General features: G+C 36.4%; 2 protein-coding genes across 4 annotated transcripts; one reads left to right on the top strand and one right to left on the bottom strand.

Annotated features, from left to right (window-relative positions):
- Window positions 1-308: 308 nt before the first annotated feature.
- Window positions 309-4,184, top strand: LOC120282269 (probable LRR receptor-like serine/threonine-protein kinase At1g67720). Its single transcript, XM_039289041.1, has 8 exons — window positions 309-479; window positions 1,207-1,750; window positions 1,821-2,284; window positions 2,393-2,528; window positions 2,608-2,679; window positions 3,103-3,171; window positions 3,270-3,341; window positions 4,048-4,184. Exons 1-8 carry the CDS (start codon window positions 404-406, stop codon window positions 4,130-4,132), a joined length of 1,518 nt encoding a protein of 505 aa, XP_039144975.1. The 5' UTR covers window positions 309-403; the 3' UTR covers window positions 4,133-4,184.
- Window positions 2,175-10,066, bottom strand: LOC120282270. Of its 3 annotated transcripts, XR_005542920.1 has the most exons (8): window positions 9,642-10,066; window positions 9,137-9,561; window positions 5,984-6,094; window positions 5,085-5,418; window positions 4,938-5,008; window positions 4,820-4,858; window positions 2,435-2,497; window positions 2,175-2,256 (listed from the first exon to the last, which is right to left on the bottom strand). XR_005542920.1 is itself a non-coding variant. In XM_039289042.1 (4 exons), the coding sequence occupies exons 1-4, from the start codon at window positions 9,856-9,858 to the stop codon at window positions 5,236-5,238; spliced, it is 936 nt and encodes a 311-aa protein (XP_039144976.1). In that variant the 5' UTR covers window positions 9,859-10,066; the 3' UTR covers window positions 5,046-5,235. The 3 variants fall into 3 exon arrangements, 1 of the variants encoding a protein (XP_039144976.1); XR_005542919.1 differs by lacking the exons at window positions 2,175-2,256; window positions 2,435-2,497 and adding an exon at window positions 2,539-2,663; XM_039289042.1 differs by lacking the exons at window positions 2,175-2,256; window positions 2,435-2,497; window positions 4,820-4,858; window positions 4,938-5,008 and having other exon boundaries at window positions 5,046-5,418.
- Between the last annotated feature and the right edge of the window lie 6,963 nt (window positions 10,067-17,029).

Genomic DNA, 17,029 nt, shown 5'->3' with positions numbered 1-17,029 from the left:
TAATATGATATTCTCATTTTAAAAAATGATTTATTTAAAAAACTATCGATTTACCCAGTTTTTATTGGTTCAATTGTAATTCGGATCCAATTAGAGAATTGGACCGGTTTTAACACTGATTCAACTAGTAAAACTAGTCCTGTTCAGTTTTGATAACACTGCAACACATTACATAGAATGTGGAAAAAGAAGCAAGAAAGGAATCTTGGTCCCCCACATCTTCATTGCTTCTCAAGAAAAGCATCCATCTCCTACTCATATATACACACACACACACATATATGAAAATGAGTTAATATGTAATCATTTATTATATGATCAGTGCAGTCAAAGAAATGTTTATCTAATTATTGGTTCGTGTATACGTCTTGTTGCTTGGCCTTGTTTTATTACTTGTGCGGTGATGAGGCTCTCTATTTTCCTTTTATTGTTGCTATGCATTGCCTTTCCTCTCCATGTTACATCTCATTCTAATGAAGGTATGTTTTATTCAATTTTATTTGAATTTTCTCATAAATATTTATTTATTTATTTTAAGTTATTAGAGTTTGTTAAATAAAATCACTTCAAACAATTCCGAAGTCACATTTTTTTCTTCTAATTTTAACTATTTTTTAATTAAAAATTTTAAACATATATGATATCAAGGAAGAAAAATATTATGAGAAAATATATTTCCTAGACAAGTCTCGTCTTATGATTTATGTATATCAAGTGAATAAATGGATATGGTTAATAAGTTAATTAAAAACATATTATTGTAGTTGTCAATCTAAAGCCAATATGGAAGTTTGAGCTTTTATTTCAATTTAAAATGTAATCAGAAAATCTTCTTAAAAACTAAATAAAATAAAAATTAATTATCTTTCTATGAATATATTGTGTTGAACAACTTATTGAGTGGAATGTTATTTATTCATTCAGAAAAAAAAAAAAGTTTAATACTATTATTTGTTAAAAAAATAAATAAAAAAAAAAGGAAAATTTCTCACATACCCCTGAAAAACTGGTGACTACTATGTTTACAAAAATTTTAGTCTAAGTATATATGAGCAAATAATAGTATGATTTGTTGAGGTATATAAGCAAATATTTTTTTCACAAATTGCCAAAAAAAAAAAAACCAATTTCATCTATAGAAAAGAAATTTGTTTGTATTTAAACTAATCAAACCCTAAAAACCTTATACACTTATATTTTTTTTAGGTCATCACATAAACTGTGGTTCACAAAAGGAAACCACAATAGAAGGCATCAAATGGATCACAGAACATGGCCTGACCAAACTAGGAAAAACACACAACCTTGACACTCTAGGCATATTACCTACATTGTCATCTTTAAGGTACTTTCCCGAAAAATCGGTTCGAAAATATTGCTATACAATACCTGTGATCAAAGGTGGCAAGTATCTGATCAGAACAAGTTACTATTACGGTGGTTTTGACGCCGGAAATGAGCCACCGGTCTTTGATCAAATCGTCGGAGAAACTAAATGGAGTGTAGTGAACACTAGTGAGAATTATGCAAAGGGTCTTAGTACTTACTATGAGATTATAACTGTTGCATTGAGGAAAAAAATGTGTGTTTGTCTAGCGAGGAATGAATTCACTGTGGGGAATCCTTTTATTTCTACTCTCGAATTCGAGTATTTGAATGAATCTATGTATAATGAAACTGATTTCAAGAACTATGCACTTGCCACGACTTCTCGCCATCGATTTGGTCTTTCGGATGGAGCTATTCTCAGGTATAACATGAAAAGTTATTCCTTTAAACACATTCCATGAAACTAATTAAATTGTTGTTCTTGTAACTAGACATCCAGACGATCCATTCAACCGATACTGGCAATCCTTCGCCGATGAGAATCCAGTTGTTGAGAGTCATACACATGTGAGTTCATCGGACTTTTGGAACAACCCGCCAGAGACAGTGTTCCGAAGAGGCCTAACAACCAGCAGAGGAAAGAAACTCATTCTCAAATGGCCTCCGGCGAACCTGCAGAATGGAAACTACTACATTACTCTTTACTTTCAAGACAACCGAACTCCGAGCCCGTTTAGTTGGAGGATCTTTGACATTAAAATAAATGGCGAGAACTTGTACACTAAGCTCAATGTCTCAACCGCCGGTATTATGGTTTATAGTGCTCATCAGCCACTTTCAGGGCAGGTAACAATAACATTGATACCCGATGAGAATTCCCCAGTCGGTCCGGTGATCAATGCTGCAGAAATCCTTCAGATTGTTCCTCTTGGCAGAAGAACACATACAAGAGATGGTGAAGTTATAAATGTTTCAGTTTAAACTCACATTTAATGGAAACAAATGATGAAATGTTAAAGTGAATGTATTCAAAACTTCGAATTTCATACTTCTTTTTTAACAGTAAATGTGATGGAGGATCTTGCGAGAAGATTAAAGAATGTACCGATAGATTGGAGCGGAGATCCATGCATGCCGAAAGAAAGTTCATGGACAGGAGTATCGTGCTCTGAAGGGAAGTTTGCAAGAGTTGTATCAATGTAAGTTCAAAAAAAAGAAAACTCCGTCTAATTTCAAGCAAATGAAGAAGCTCAAATTATTTGTTTATTTATCTTGCAGTAATCTGACAAATTTCGGACTTGTTGGAACACTGCCACAGAGCATAGGCAAGTTAACTGCAGTAAAAAGAATGTAAGTTACTTAACTAGAAACATAATATAATCAGTTTACTCATCAGTGATAAACTTATTTTGTTAACTAGAATTGATTATAGATAAACTTACATAAACACTTACTGTAAAACATAAAACCTAGAGCAAAATTCTAAACCCTAACCCTAAACATGAAAAATTGAACCCTAGTTTATTTTTAATTGTTAACTAAACCAAGTGCATAAACCCTAACATTTAGTTAGCTAATGAAGTTTATTTTCATGCCGAAAAGCTCAAACATAAAAGCTGGTTAACTAATGAAGTATATCTTTAATTGTTAAAGCCTAAACCTTATAAAATCCTAATTCGAAACTATAAACCCTAATAAACTAATGAAGTTTGTACTAATTAGCATCTAATTCTTTGATGTATATTGATAAAAATTACAAATAATATATTGCAGTTGGCTTGGAGGCAATAAACTACATGGAAACATTCCAGACATGAGTTATCTGAAACATTTAGTTTCTTTGTAAGCTCTGAAAGATCTCATCTTCTTAATTATATTCTTTAATTATTATACTTTTTGTTTTTTAATTCATTGAATGATTTGGTTTGCAAAACTGCAAGGCATTTGGAGAACAACCAATTCAATGGATCAATCCCTACATCACTAGAAAAGCTCGAAAAGCTTCAAGAATTGTAAGTGCTTCTCATCACTAGATTGTGGAAAAAAAAAAAGTAAAATAAAAATAGAATGAATTAAAATTAATTGAAAAAAATAATTTTCATCAATTGCTGTAATATAAGTTTTTAGAAACTTTGAGAGCAATATATTTTTTTCACTAAAAGCTTTAAATATGAACATTTTCTGGTATTCTGCTCTAACATATCAGGTAACTAAGAATACAATTTAGTTCAAGTTTATTTAATTTTTCAATTTAGTGAAAAAGTTATCAGCCTTCTTTTCTCCTTTCATAAGAAAATTATTCACATGCCACTCTAGAAGTGCATAATTGTTAATATACCCTTCTAAATATTGTATTTGGTTATATATATATATATATATATCCTCAAACGAAACACTTCTCCTAATGGTTAAAATTCAACTTAAAATGCTACTTAAAAGAAGAAGAAGAAGAAAGGTATTTTTAGTCTATTTACAAATTCTTTTATTGACTTCTAGACAAAGGGGTATATAAATAACTATAATTTTTAGATGGCTTCAATAGCAATTTTCCATTTTTGCAGGGCATACAAGCCCAAAAACCCTCCAATCACTTTGCTTATAATTTCTTCATTCAACCAAAGACAAGAAAACAAATTTTGTTTTTGGATCTCTTTTTTTTTTCTGTCTAATTTTTCTACTTCAACACAAACAAACCCTAATATTTCTTACAATTTGCAGATATCTTCAGAACAATAATCTTAGGGGCGAACTTCCAAGCAATTTGAGAAACAGGGGACGAATCAAAATTCAATATAATGAATAAATGATAGATAATGAAAGATAGAGTTCTTTCCAATCAGCATAAATATTAATCCCAAAAAAAAAACCCACATGAATGTTTTTGTGTTAATGTCTTCCGTCCTTTTGATGTAATTATGAAATCACTATTTACTGATGGATTTGATCTTCTACTCTTCTGAATTCTTGGTTGTAGTTGTAATTCAACTAAGATTACATGAACTTTAATTTAATATGAATAAATATGATTTGATGAGCAACCAAAATGGTGTTTTTACTTTGGGAATATCATTTGCATAGTCCACATTGTAACATTGGATAGAGGAGTGAAAACTATCAAATTCATCTAGTAGGCCAAGAATGAACAGTTATAATCCAAACATCAGGGCCACTAATGGTTTTAAACCTAGATTTTCGACCATTTTGTGGCATCCCTATCAATCGTTAAATATCTGTTGCACAAAAACTCTTTCACTAGACCTTTCAAAAAATACAACAAACTAATGCAGCAATTTTAGTGCAAAATTTTACATTAGTAGAAATTTCATGATTGCAATAGACTCGAGAAATAGGATTACATCTAATCCCTACAAACATATAATATTCATAATTTCAGCAACAAACTTCATGCAAACTCAGAGAATAAAAAATCAGTGAAAAAGGGAAGCAATAAGAGCACACAATCATAATCTTAAGCCTTGAAAAGTATTACCGTATTTTGATAAGGGCTGGACTTCAGTTGTATGTACTCCTGTATGAACAATAGAAAATCAACTTCAGATACCAAGCAAAGTTTTAAAACAATATGTCATAAAGGAAAGTTGGTATACCTTTTGGAAGAACAAGAACCAAAGCTATGGCTGCATGTAATCAAATATGCAGATGAATTTACTTCTTGAATCTGTTGTAAACAGATAACCATTGGATTATAATTGAAATTTCAAATTATTCAAACTCTATCTCTAATCAGAACTCACATTCAATGGCTCGAAAAATTTTTACAAAGTTCACACACATTTATTCCCCAAAATAGCTCCCACCAATGCATTTCAGTGATTCTTACGTCAAATAAATACAAGAGGTTTGTGCTTTTCCCATAGGGATGAAGAATCAGGGTTCACGGTGTGGCTAAGCTTTGTCGTTGCTTGTTCCTAATCCCGTTTGGACTCCCAAATGTTTTATTTCCTCCACAGGAACTGATTTACCAAGTTCTGTCGAAGCTTGGCGTCTGCCCGTCTCTGTCTTGTTCTCTAATAGCTTCCCTGCCTTCCCAATAGCAAGAATCAGCTCAAGTTGTTTTTGCTGTTGTTCCTGTAACAGCGATAGATGGACATGATTAAAACAAGGAAAGAGGAATACTAGGTCATTGACATATGCGAACAGAAAATCCAACATAGAATGTAAATAACTTTCACAAGACCAAGATTGTTAGTATTAAAAAAGAAATTCCTTTTTTTCTTAATAATACCCGAAACTTAACGATCTGCACCTTAAACAGTCAGCATCAGACAAGGCACGCAGATATGATTTCACTAATAGGTTTGCATTGTGTTTACCACTAATACAAAGCACAGATATACATTTCCAAGATGCATCAGACAAGGTACCAATTACAAAGGCTCCAAGTATCATATTTCATTACAAGATGCATGTAAGTTCAACAATAGTAAACCTGATTGGAAGAACTATAGGGTATTTATCAACACTTATTTACCTTTTATACAATCAATGTGCACATATGTATAGGAAATTACCAAAACTTACAGCAAAAACTTATTGAACATTGCGACATATAAGTATATAACTAGTGTGAGTGTCAATGCTTTTTAACCCCCCTTGCTTATCCTATAAAAAAAGGGAGTCATAAAACACTAACCTGCATTGCCAACAATACTTTCTGAATCTCCCCAAGCTCCTTCTCAAGATTATCTTCTTGCATTGCTAGTACGCGAGTGGCCTCAGAGTTCTTTTGTGCCAAAGCTGCAGTCTGTTAACAAATACTTCGATTAAGTGCTACTGAAAATACAAGAAAAATTGCAACAATCCTCACTCAAGCATGGATTCATTTCTACAACTGATAAATACCCTATGCTAATTCTTTAAGATGCCAATCATGCAAACTCACTAGAAAATGAAAGTATCTCAGAAAGCAACCATGAGCTATTAATACTACCGAACAGGACTTACAGAAATTATAATAATTGATCATACACCAAATATAGTTGCTTTCATCTATAAGCAATATTATAAATTTCCAAAAATTGATCTGAGCAGAATCACATTCATAGTTGGCAATGTAAAAAGAGGATGACCATACATTGCGCCAACCAACCATGGTTAGTAAAACAAACTCATTTTGAGGTATGGATATCTTATGAAGAGGCATTGATGCTTTAGTTCCTCTGCTTGCTCAAGTTGGAAAATATGCATTCCTTTCTCTTTGGTTTGCATGGTAAATCAATTTTGTTATTACAGTTATTCCCTACAACAAAACTCAAATGCTCACACAACATAATTGGTGCATACTATCTTCAAATATCAACTTCTGACAGGGTTCCCCAACCCATATTAACTGAAACAAGATGGCACATAACCATAGCCATGTCTTATTTCCCCTATTTAGTCAATAGTTTTGCAATGAAAGATTATTTACCTTGTTTAAGTGATTTCTAGATAAATCCTTTGTGTCTGTTGTAAGTGGTTGTGCACAGTTTTTATTATGATTATCTTCACATAGTTTGGAATCAAATAATTCACTTGCAGAAGGAAAGACTCAACATCTAATTAAAGACAAGTGGCGTTGACGGAGCACTTCATGCTCAGATAATGATGAAACACCATTTGAATCAGGCTAAATGATAAGCAATAACTAAATCAATTAGTAAGGGACTTGCTTTATTTCAGATATTAGCATGACACAAACCAAAATGATCAAACAAAAATAAAGATGTCAAACAAGATATTCTAACAAAGGTAGCCAGAATTTTATCAATTGTTAGATTACAATGTATTTGACCTTTAAATAATAATTTATACAAGAAGCTAGAGCTTATATTCAACAGAAGCCATATAGAAACATATCCATCTTCTAAGAATCTAAGGAAGTCCATAAAGTTAAAGCATCAATGAACATAAATTGCAATGCATTTGAATCAAATTGATTGCACCCAAGCTGAACTTAACTTCAAGACATGCTACTGGACATTTAACTGGTTGGAAACCCATGATGACGGTGAACAATCAAGCAAACTGACAAAAACCCTTGAGAAAACTTAGGTTACTGCAGTCAGGAATGATGATGTCATTTTCAGCATGAGAACCACCAAAAATGAGGGAGTTCTCCATGTTCAACTAAAGGGACAGAATACTGAGGGAGCTCCAGTCATATATGGCTAACACTTCATATACTTAGTAAGCCTTGATACCACTACCTGTTTACATGGTGGTATCTTGAAAAGAAGAAAAACCTATGAAATGGTATGGTTTAAAGCTATACATCAAACATTTAAACATTGAGCACTCGATATCTAATAGGTTACATAGTAAAAAGAAGGAGATAGGAAAGTGATAAAACAGAGAAAATGGTTACGCCACTTGTGAGCTTGAGTAGACCAACATTAGCTCAAGGTTTGGCATGAACATGATTTGTGTGTCATTTCCTCTTGATTTTATTCAGGGATAAGTACTAGAAAGCCCTTAAATATTTTTATTCTAACCATTAGCCTCTCTGACATTTCCACCAATTTTTAGTCCTTTTTTGCAAAATTTTCTATCTAATCCCTACGGTGCCGATGTTTTAAAACAAAAACAAAAAACAAAAAATGCCCCCTTCAAAGGATGGAGAACTCCTAGTGCCAGCACAGGGGACAATCAAAGAGATCACATTAGCACGAGGCAAGAGCTCGCCTCCAGCGCTACGCAAGAGAACACCTACATGGGCAAGAAGGTCACCCTCAATGCCGCGCAAGATTGCGGTCGTCGTCGCACTGATGTTGGGGGTGAACTTGGAACCCTGTTAGCTCAATCTTGCACCTGCACCAGGGGAGAGATGTCAACCCAAACCAACACAATTGCTGGGCTCGAGCTCTCACCCCTTGCCAAATGAGCTTGACCTAAGCACCGACAAGGTGCTAGACCTCGCCATGAGACCGAGTGTGACTAGTGGTCAACTCTCTCCCCATGAAGGGTAAATTGGACATTTCCTCTTGTTTTGGATTTAAAAATAAAAAATTTAAAAGTAGGGGCATTTTAGAAAGATGAAAAATATAAGGACTATTCAAAAAATGAAAGTTTCTTGGAGATGTATTGCTCCTTTCCTCTTTTATTTATTGTACATAACCTCTTTCTCATGGCATGAATTAGACAGTTATTTCGGACAACGAGTGGATTATTCCTTATACAATCATGAATAATCTCTCAAAATTTGAGAGTTAGAAAGATCCATATAACCTTCTATTGTTTCCTATGCTCAGTGATTAATCTGCTTATTCACCATAATTTATCTTTATCAAGCATTTTCCACAAAAATATGTGTGTGATTAATTGCATAGAGTTTGTGCATAGGTGTAAGGATTTTACATGAAGATTTCATCTATGCCCCTTCAACGTCTTTCTTTCACATCTGGTTTCGACAGTTCAATTCTTATATTAGCTTGATTTACACCATTTCAGACTTTAATGAGCACAGATGAAGAGCTTCTTACTTCCTCAAAGGTTACTGCTTAAATATTCCAAGCAGAAAAGAACAAACACAAAAAGGACTCATAACGTGCAACCAAGTATGAAACCTACACCAAAAGTTTGAAAACCATGCACATAAGCTAAACAAAGTTGTCACACTTGGTATCCTATGCCTTGCAATGATGTTTCAGTAAAGAGTATCAATAATATTTCAAGACCATTTAAAGTGTGGACCTTCTACATAGAAACGAAAATTGAATTTCAGGCAATGAATATAAAGACAAATTATTGAATGCAGTACCAGATAAATAAAAACATTTAAGCATTCCATACATGAAAATCACCATACCTCTGAAATGGGCTCCTTCAAGGCCTTCCTTGTGACTCTAAACCTAATACTGAGCTTCTCAAGCTGTCTTGAGAGCACCTGAATCATCCTCGCAGAGCTCCTAAGATCCTCCTCCACCTTCTCAACTCTAGCAACCACATCAACACCCAAGCCATCATCCCGGCATATTCTCTTCCACCGTCTTTCCCGAATCAAAGCCCCAATCACCACTGCTCCTGCCAACAGAACACACTGGAAAACAAAAAATCTACTTCCCAGTGACACCTGAAAAAGCTTGGATAAACCCGGGATAATCAACCCTACTAGACAACCGATCGAACAGATAACAGGCGGCACAATGCAGAGTATCTCAGCAACTGGTAGCAGTGCATCGAGGTTCAGATAACTCAATTTCTCTCTCTGCACATTTCCACCGACTCCTTCACCTATAAAAAACGCATTTTTAATCAGTTTCACAACATGTTCTCAATTATTTTCTCAGGACAACATCCAAATTGAAAATTACCAGAAAGAAAGACATTGAGTCGCCATTGTGATGATGCTATTGACCTTCGGGGCTCCGGGAAACACCGAAATGGAGAGCAAGAGGCAGAAAAGACAGAAAATTTGGAGGAAAGGGAGAGTTTCAGGGGATTATGGAAGACAGAGAATGAATGGGATCGATGGAGGCGAGGACTCAAAAGGGGGTGTTGGATAGGTGAAACAGCGAGAGAAATTCGCATCTTTCCGCTGGCTGGGGCTTTGGCCCTGGATTTTGTATCAAATTGGAAGGCTTTCAGTGGATGTAGGATTGAAGGGAGGAGTGGGATTGGGAAACATTGAATCGAATGAGGAGAAGTTAGGGAACGCAGAGCTAGGGTTTTTGAGAGAAAACGAAGACGGAGATGACGAGGGTGGTGACAAAATGCTTATTGCTCACTGAAATAGTTCATATCATCTCTTAAGTCTCTAGCTTTGTCATTTGATCAAAAAAAAAAAATTAAAAAGAAATTAAAAAAAATTAAAAATCCCTAAACTATTTTATATCTCTAAAAATCCCTTTTTTTTTCTTAAAGGTGGATAAACCACTTCAATTAAAGAAAAACAAGGTACAAAAGATAAACAAACCCCTCACATCACAAAGCGTGGAACGGGCCTACCAAAAAGAGACAAAATACAAAACACCTGAGGAAAAACAAGTTGACCTCAAACCCCCAAGGACATCAGGACACCCCCAATCTTTGGCAATGTCGGGTGCCTCCTCGGCTTCCAAGTCCCCCATCATCATCTGGCTCCTAGTTCCTAAGAACTCCAGGCCCTCCCCACCTTGTTCCAATTTGGTCTGATCCGGCCCAATAGAAGAAGAGCCATTTCTAATCAGTGTGATCCCTTGATCCCGGTCCCCCAGCGGCCCAGTAAACGGTTGTAACTCCAAGCTCTCCTCACAAATTAAAAGGGGGTCCTATCAAGGGCACCATCTCCTTTAAATAAACAACCCTGATTCTGGCCCAAGTGCAGGCCCACATTAGCAGCCACCAGATCCACCCACACCTTTAACGAAGGCCCAAGTTCCGGCTCATGGTCCTCACATAAGTCTCTCATCGGGCCTGACCTAGCATCCTGGCTCTGTCTCGCATTAATTGATGGGATCATCTCCACCATGGTTCGAGACGAACGTGGCCCAGTCCCATGATCAACAGCAGGCCCGACAACCTTAGCCATTTCAGTAACCTCAGCCATTCTCATCAAGCCACGTGTTTGCGCCGCCCCCAAATTCCGTGAAGAATGCATACGAGGCAACCAGCGTTTGACACGTCTAGACTTCGACTGGCGTGCTGTCGAGTTGTCCACGTCGTCCGGCCGCCAGATCACGGGTATCTGCGCTCCCACCAAATGCCCGCTCCGTCCGCGAGAACCATCAGTCCGAGACGTCACGCGCACGGTGACGTCCATTACCGGACTATCACGAGAGCTCCGCTCAACCTTACCACCGCAGGAGCTCAGCTCGACCGACGGCCCCCTTTCATCCCTACCCTCACCGTGGGAGCTATGCTCCATCCACGGCTGAGTTACCTCCAAAACGCTCTCCATGCCCCTTCTCCCATCTGGTTCTCTCTGGAAAATCGTGACAGCACCACCGCTCGCCATCTTATCCACACCCACGCGTCTCTGCACTAGCGAATGCTCCACAACCTGGCCCTGGCTCCCTAACTCTTCATACCTTCGACCCGAAAAGGCAACCTATAGAGTTTGATTCCCCTTCTCCTGCCTTGGAACCATGTAAGTGGACCGATGTATCACTGGTGCAATCACCTTCTCCTCTCCACGCTCCATCAGCTCGTAACTTGCCGCGACGCGGTTGAACTTTGGCAAAGCTCCTCTCTCCCCCGTGATCAAGACCAAATAGCGCCGCAATCCAAGAACGAAGACCAGCTCCATCGGCAAATTCATGCCTCGTCGTCGACGGACCAACACCGTAAGGGAGCGCTTGTGAGACACCGTCATTTTGGAGATCGCGAGGCACGACTGGATAAACACTTCTCCATTATTGTGGGAGCAAAGCTCCACCAGCTTCGGCCGAACACCAGACAACAATGAGCTTCCGTCGTGGGAGCGGAGCTCAACCACCTCTGGCGACATTCCAGGCTGACCTAAAGCCCTGCTGCCAACCACTCCGGCATGGGAGCCCAGCTTCACCTTCGCCTCAAATGGTCCGTCCTCCATTCCGCCATCGAGGAGACCAAGGTCCATATCGGTGGTGTGGGAGCCCCGCTCCACCCCAACCTCAACCGGACCATCTTCCACCCCCACCTCTCGGGACCCAAGCTCCACCACCGCACACTTCCCAGGAAGGTAGACGAATTCATCTACAACCTCTATCAGCTCCACGATGGCCGCCCCACCGCCTTCTTCAACCCCATGAAAAGCTTCAACACTCAACTCTAAAGATGCACTCTCCACCCCAAACAGCGAATCCAAGGCTGAGACATACTCGCTTTCATCATCCACCACGCCAACATCCTCAAGGTGACGAGGGAGAGACACAAAGGCACAAAGACCGGCCGGCTATCTGGGTCGAAGGTGAGGCGAACGTCGCTTCCCATATTTACTCCAATCCAATATGATTCCTCCTTTTTTTTCTAACACTATTTTATAACTTTTTTTTATGTACTTTTATCATAAATACTTATCATCAATTTTTTAAAAAAAAACACAAAATAATAAACAACAAATTAAGATATTAAATATCAATAATAAATATTAAATAAAAATGTTACATTTTAAATGAAAACTTGTGTAGTTAACCATAAACACACAATGTTAAATAAAAAATATAATTAATAAACAAGAAGTATATTTTATAAGTGGAGCAAAATTGGATTTAAATAAAATAAACTTATGTAGAGACTAATGTAGAGACTGAAAAATAAGTAAACTGAAAAATGAGAGACTACGAAAGAAATTGAAATACAAGAAGAACTACAGAGAATATTTGAAAATTTTCAAAAACTAATAAATATTTTTTGAATTGCGGATGGTGGTTTTTGCGGATAAACCCCTTCATTTTTTTTATATAGAAGCCATTTTTCTTTCAATTATTATGATAAAAATGGAATTTAGCTTTAGTTCAAAATTTTAATTATAAGATATTAAAATAACAAATTTACTCCATTAATAAATATATTTAAAATCCTAACAATATATTTTCATAATCGATATTATAAAATTTTAAAACAAGAAAATTACTCTATTAAAATTTAAAAAAATAAAATAGATAAGCTACTCAATAACTCTGTTTATATAGAAAAAAAGAGAATGAAGAGTTTTAATTTGAATAAAACCTTAATCTTTATCTCTACTTGAATTAAATTTGAGTTTAGGGAATTTTAATATTAATCAAAGCCCGATTCTATCTCCCAATTTGGATTTAAATATATATATATATATATATAAATTTAAAATTTGAGTTTTAAAAAAAAAATTCAATTCTTATTCGGATAATGAATCAAATTCAAATTTCAGAGAAAAAATAATGATAATAAGAAATTAAATAGAATTCCGGATATTGGAGAAGCGGATCGGGGAGATTTTTTGGTTAAAGAATCTCAACTGTATAGTAGGCCCGGATCTTTTGCTTGGGGATGTTAAGGATTTCGGGGAACAGAAGAAGGAAGAGAGACTGAAAAAAAAAGGAAGAACAAGGGAGACGAAAAAAGAGAAAAAAAAGAAGGGAGGATGAAGAGAAGTAAAAAAAAGAGGGCTAAGTTCTTCTCCAGGTGGGACCGGGGGAGATAAAAAAATTCATGCATCTCTTCTCCATGGTGGGGCTGCCATAAAAAAAATGTTTCAGCATGGTGATGCATGAAGAAGGAGGTTCTCTACTTCTCTTCTCCATGGTGAGACCGGCGAGCATTAAAAAAAATAAGGATTGCCATACATAAGAGGCTCTATCTCTTTCTATGGTGGGACTCGGTACAAGAAAAAAAAAAGATTTTGATGGATGATGAGGCCCACTCTCTTTGAGGAATTACTCACATATAGAAGGATGCATGCATGCTCTTGCTACTTTTCTTTCTTCTTGATCTCCCAACTCTCTCTCTCTCTCTCTCTCTCTCTCTCTCTCTCAGGCCGTGGTTTTCATCAACAATCTCTCCCCAAGACGTGGGCTAGTGACATGGCGTATTCAACAAATATATGAGCGGCCAAATGTCCTCAAATGGCTATCGATGGGCTACCGGACGCGTCCCACAATGAAGCAGGCTATCCAAGACGATACACTCAATCGGAATTGCACTCTTCTTCGCTTGGTTCTCGCAACAGTACATTCGGATTAGTGGTCAAAGGGTGTTTAGGATCGCGCCAGCAAGCTTCTTAAGTCACTCAAGAAGAAGGAGCTCCGGCATCTCATCGTCACCCACCTTTACACTAAGAAAACCATTGTTGGTCATTCGATATGCGTGGGACTTAGCAAGAAAGTTCTATTGTGAAGATGAAGGCGAAGAAAGATCCCGTGGAGATGCTCGACAATGGTGATGTCCCCTTCATACATGGCAAGCACACGTTCATAAACCTTGAGAAGTTCATCACTTCAAGAAAGTAAATGATCTTATAAAATCTCATACAAATACATATATGTGTAAGCATGTTCTAGTTTGGTTCAATCCATGCAAGATGCCATGAAGAAAAAATCTTAGATAAAATTTCAAGCAAAATACATACATATATATCTTGGTTGTTAATCCCATGCATAATGCCATAGAAAAAATGTCATTTTGATGAGATAGATGAAACTCTATACAAAATGTACAAGATGCGTTCCGGTTGTACACCCTATGCCCATACCAATGAAGGAAAAAAATCTTTCATTAATGATGCTAGTCTCTTAGTGGGACCCGTTCCTCTGCATATTTTGTTTTAAATCATGCACATAGACAAGAGTATATGCATGCTATTCATTTTCACTCATTGATTGTGGATGCCATCACAAAAAAGTTTAAAAAAAAAGAGGTGAAGGATGAGAATGTGTACAGCATGGTGGTAGCGATATATGGCTTATGCCGCCGTCACTACCTTAGCTAAGGATGAAAAAGAAAACAACGTGGTGGTAACGATATATGGCTTATGCCACCGTCACTACCTTAGCTAAGGATGAAAAGGAGAACAACGCGGTGGTGATGATATATGGCTTATGCCGCCATTGCCACCCTATCGGAATCTAAAAAAATTGACCAGGCGTCATTGGAATCCGGTGATGGCCCCTTCGGCTCTAATTACTTCATCCATGGTGAGCAAGACAATGCTCATAACCCTAGTACAAATCTCGAGGCGTGTCTTAAGAGATTAGTCAAGTTCAAAGAGGTAGATGCTCTTATGAAATTCCATGTAAAAAAAAGAAGGAAAAAGTTTCTCAATAAAAAATCATAAGAAGGAAATTTTGGTTAAAAAAAAAAAAAGAATTTAAAAAAATAATAAATTTTGAAATTTATCTATTACCAAGGGACATTTATGTAAATTTGCAAGTTTGAAGACCTTTTAAACTTTTTTTAAACTCTTTGAGCTCATGGATTTTGAGGCCCTTCTCTCTTAGGAGGGATGAAAAATAAAAAATCTCTTTGAGCTCATGAATCCTGTTTGAGGCCATCGACTCTCTTAGGAGTGATGAAAAAATTCCAAAACCCTTAAAACTCTCTTTGAGCTCATAGACCCTGTTTGAGGCCATTGACTCTCTTAGGAGAGATGAAAAAATTCCAAAACCCTTAAAACTCTTTTTGAGCTGATGGACCTTGTTTGAGGCCATTGACTCTCTTAGGAGGGATAAAAAAATTCCAAAACCCTTAAAACTCTTTTTGAGCTGATGGACCCTGTTTGAGGCCATTGACTCTCTTAGGAGTGATGAAAAATTCCAAAACCCTTAAAACTCTATATGAGTTCATGTACCCTCCTTAAGGCCATTGACTCTATTAGGAGCGATGAAAAATTCCAAAACCCTTAAAACTCTCTTTAAGTTCATGTACCTTCCTTGAGGTCATTGACTATCTTAAGAGTGATGAAAAAAAAGCGAAGCATAAAAAAAGAGAAAAAAGGAAAAAAATCAAATCAAAATCAAGGAATTAAAAAAAATGATGGATCAAGAAATGAGTTCAACAACCTCAAGGTTAAAGCGTTGAAGAGTTCACAAGTTGCAAAAAGTTCATATGCGTAAAAACTGAAGCTCATGAAAAGTCAAACCAAGTTTGTGATTCATCAATACAAAGAATCCACAACTTCAAATCCAAATCAAAGTCTACGATGCAGAATCAAATTCCCAAGGAGCAAGTTCAAAGTCTAAAACCCAAGTTTCAAACAAATCAACAAATGAACTCAATAACCTCAAAGTTAAAGTGTTGAAGAGTTCACAAGTTGCCAAAAGCATCACAAGCCTGAAGGCCGAAGCTTATAAAAAAATCAAATTAAGTTTCAAATCAAATCCAAGATGCAAGTTCAATGTCCAAACAAAGTTTGTGATTCATCAATGAAGACAATCTACAACTTGAAATTCAAATCAAATTCAAGATTCAAGTTCAAATACCCAAAATGCAAGTTTCAAAGTTCAAAATGCAAATTTCAAATGAATCAACCAATGAGCTCAACAACCTCAAAGCTAAGGTGTTGAAGAGTTCACAATTTGCAAAAAGCTTCACAAGCATAAAAGCTGAAGTTCATGAAAAGCCAAACAAAGTTTGTGATTCATCAATGCAGAGAATCTACAACTTGAAATTAAAATCAAATCCAAGATTCAAGTTCAAATGCCCAAAATGCAAGTTTCAAAGTTCAAAATGCAAATTTCAAATGAATCAACCAATGAGTTCAACAACCTCAAAGCTAAAGCGTTGAAGAGTTTAGAAGTTGCAAAAAACTTTACAAGCATAAAAGCCGAAGTTCATAAAAAGCCAAACAAACTTTGTGATTCATCAATGCAGAGAATCTATAACTTGAAATTCAAATCAAATCTATGATTCAAGTTCAAATGCCCAAAATGCAAGTTTCAAAGTTCAAGATACAAATTTCAAACAAATCAGCAAATGAGCTCAATAACCTCAAAATTAAAGTGTTGAAGAGTTTGCAAGTTGCAAAAAACTTCACAAGCATGATAGCCGAAGCTCATGAAAAGTCAAACCAAGTTTGTGATTTATCAACATAGAGAATCCACAGCTTCAAATCCAAATCAAATCTAAGATGCAAAAATCAAATGTCCAAGTTTCAAATGAATCAACAAATGAGCTCAACAACCTCAAGGATATAGGGTTGAAAAGTTCGCAAATTGCAAAAAAAAGCTTCACAAGCATGAAAGCCGAAGCTTATAGAAAGTTAAATGAAGTTCCAAATCAAGTCCAAGATGCAAATCCAAATATCCAAGATACAACTTCACAAGTT

The sequence above is a fragment of the Dioscorea cayenensis genome, chromosome 18 (genome assembly GCF_009730915.1).
Source record: "Dioscorea cayenensis subsp. rotundata cultivar TDr96_F1 chromosome 18, TDr96_F1_v2_PseudoChromosome.rev07_lg8_w22 25.fasta, whole genome shotgun sequence".
Lineage (NCBI taxonomy): Eukaryota > Viridiplantae > Streptophyta > Magnoliopsida > Dioscoreales > Dioscoreaceae > Dioscorea > Dioscorea cayenensis.
This window is presented reverse-complemented; position numbering and strand designations above follow the sequence as displayed.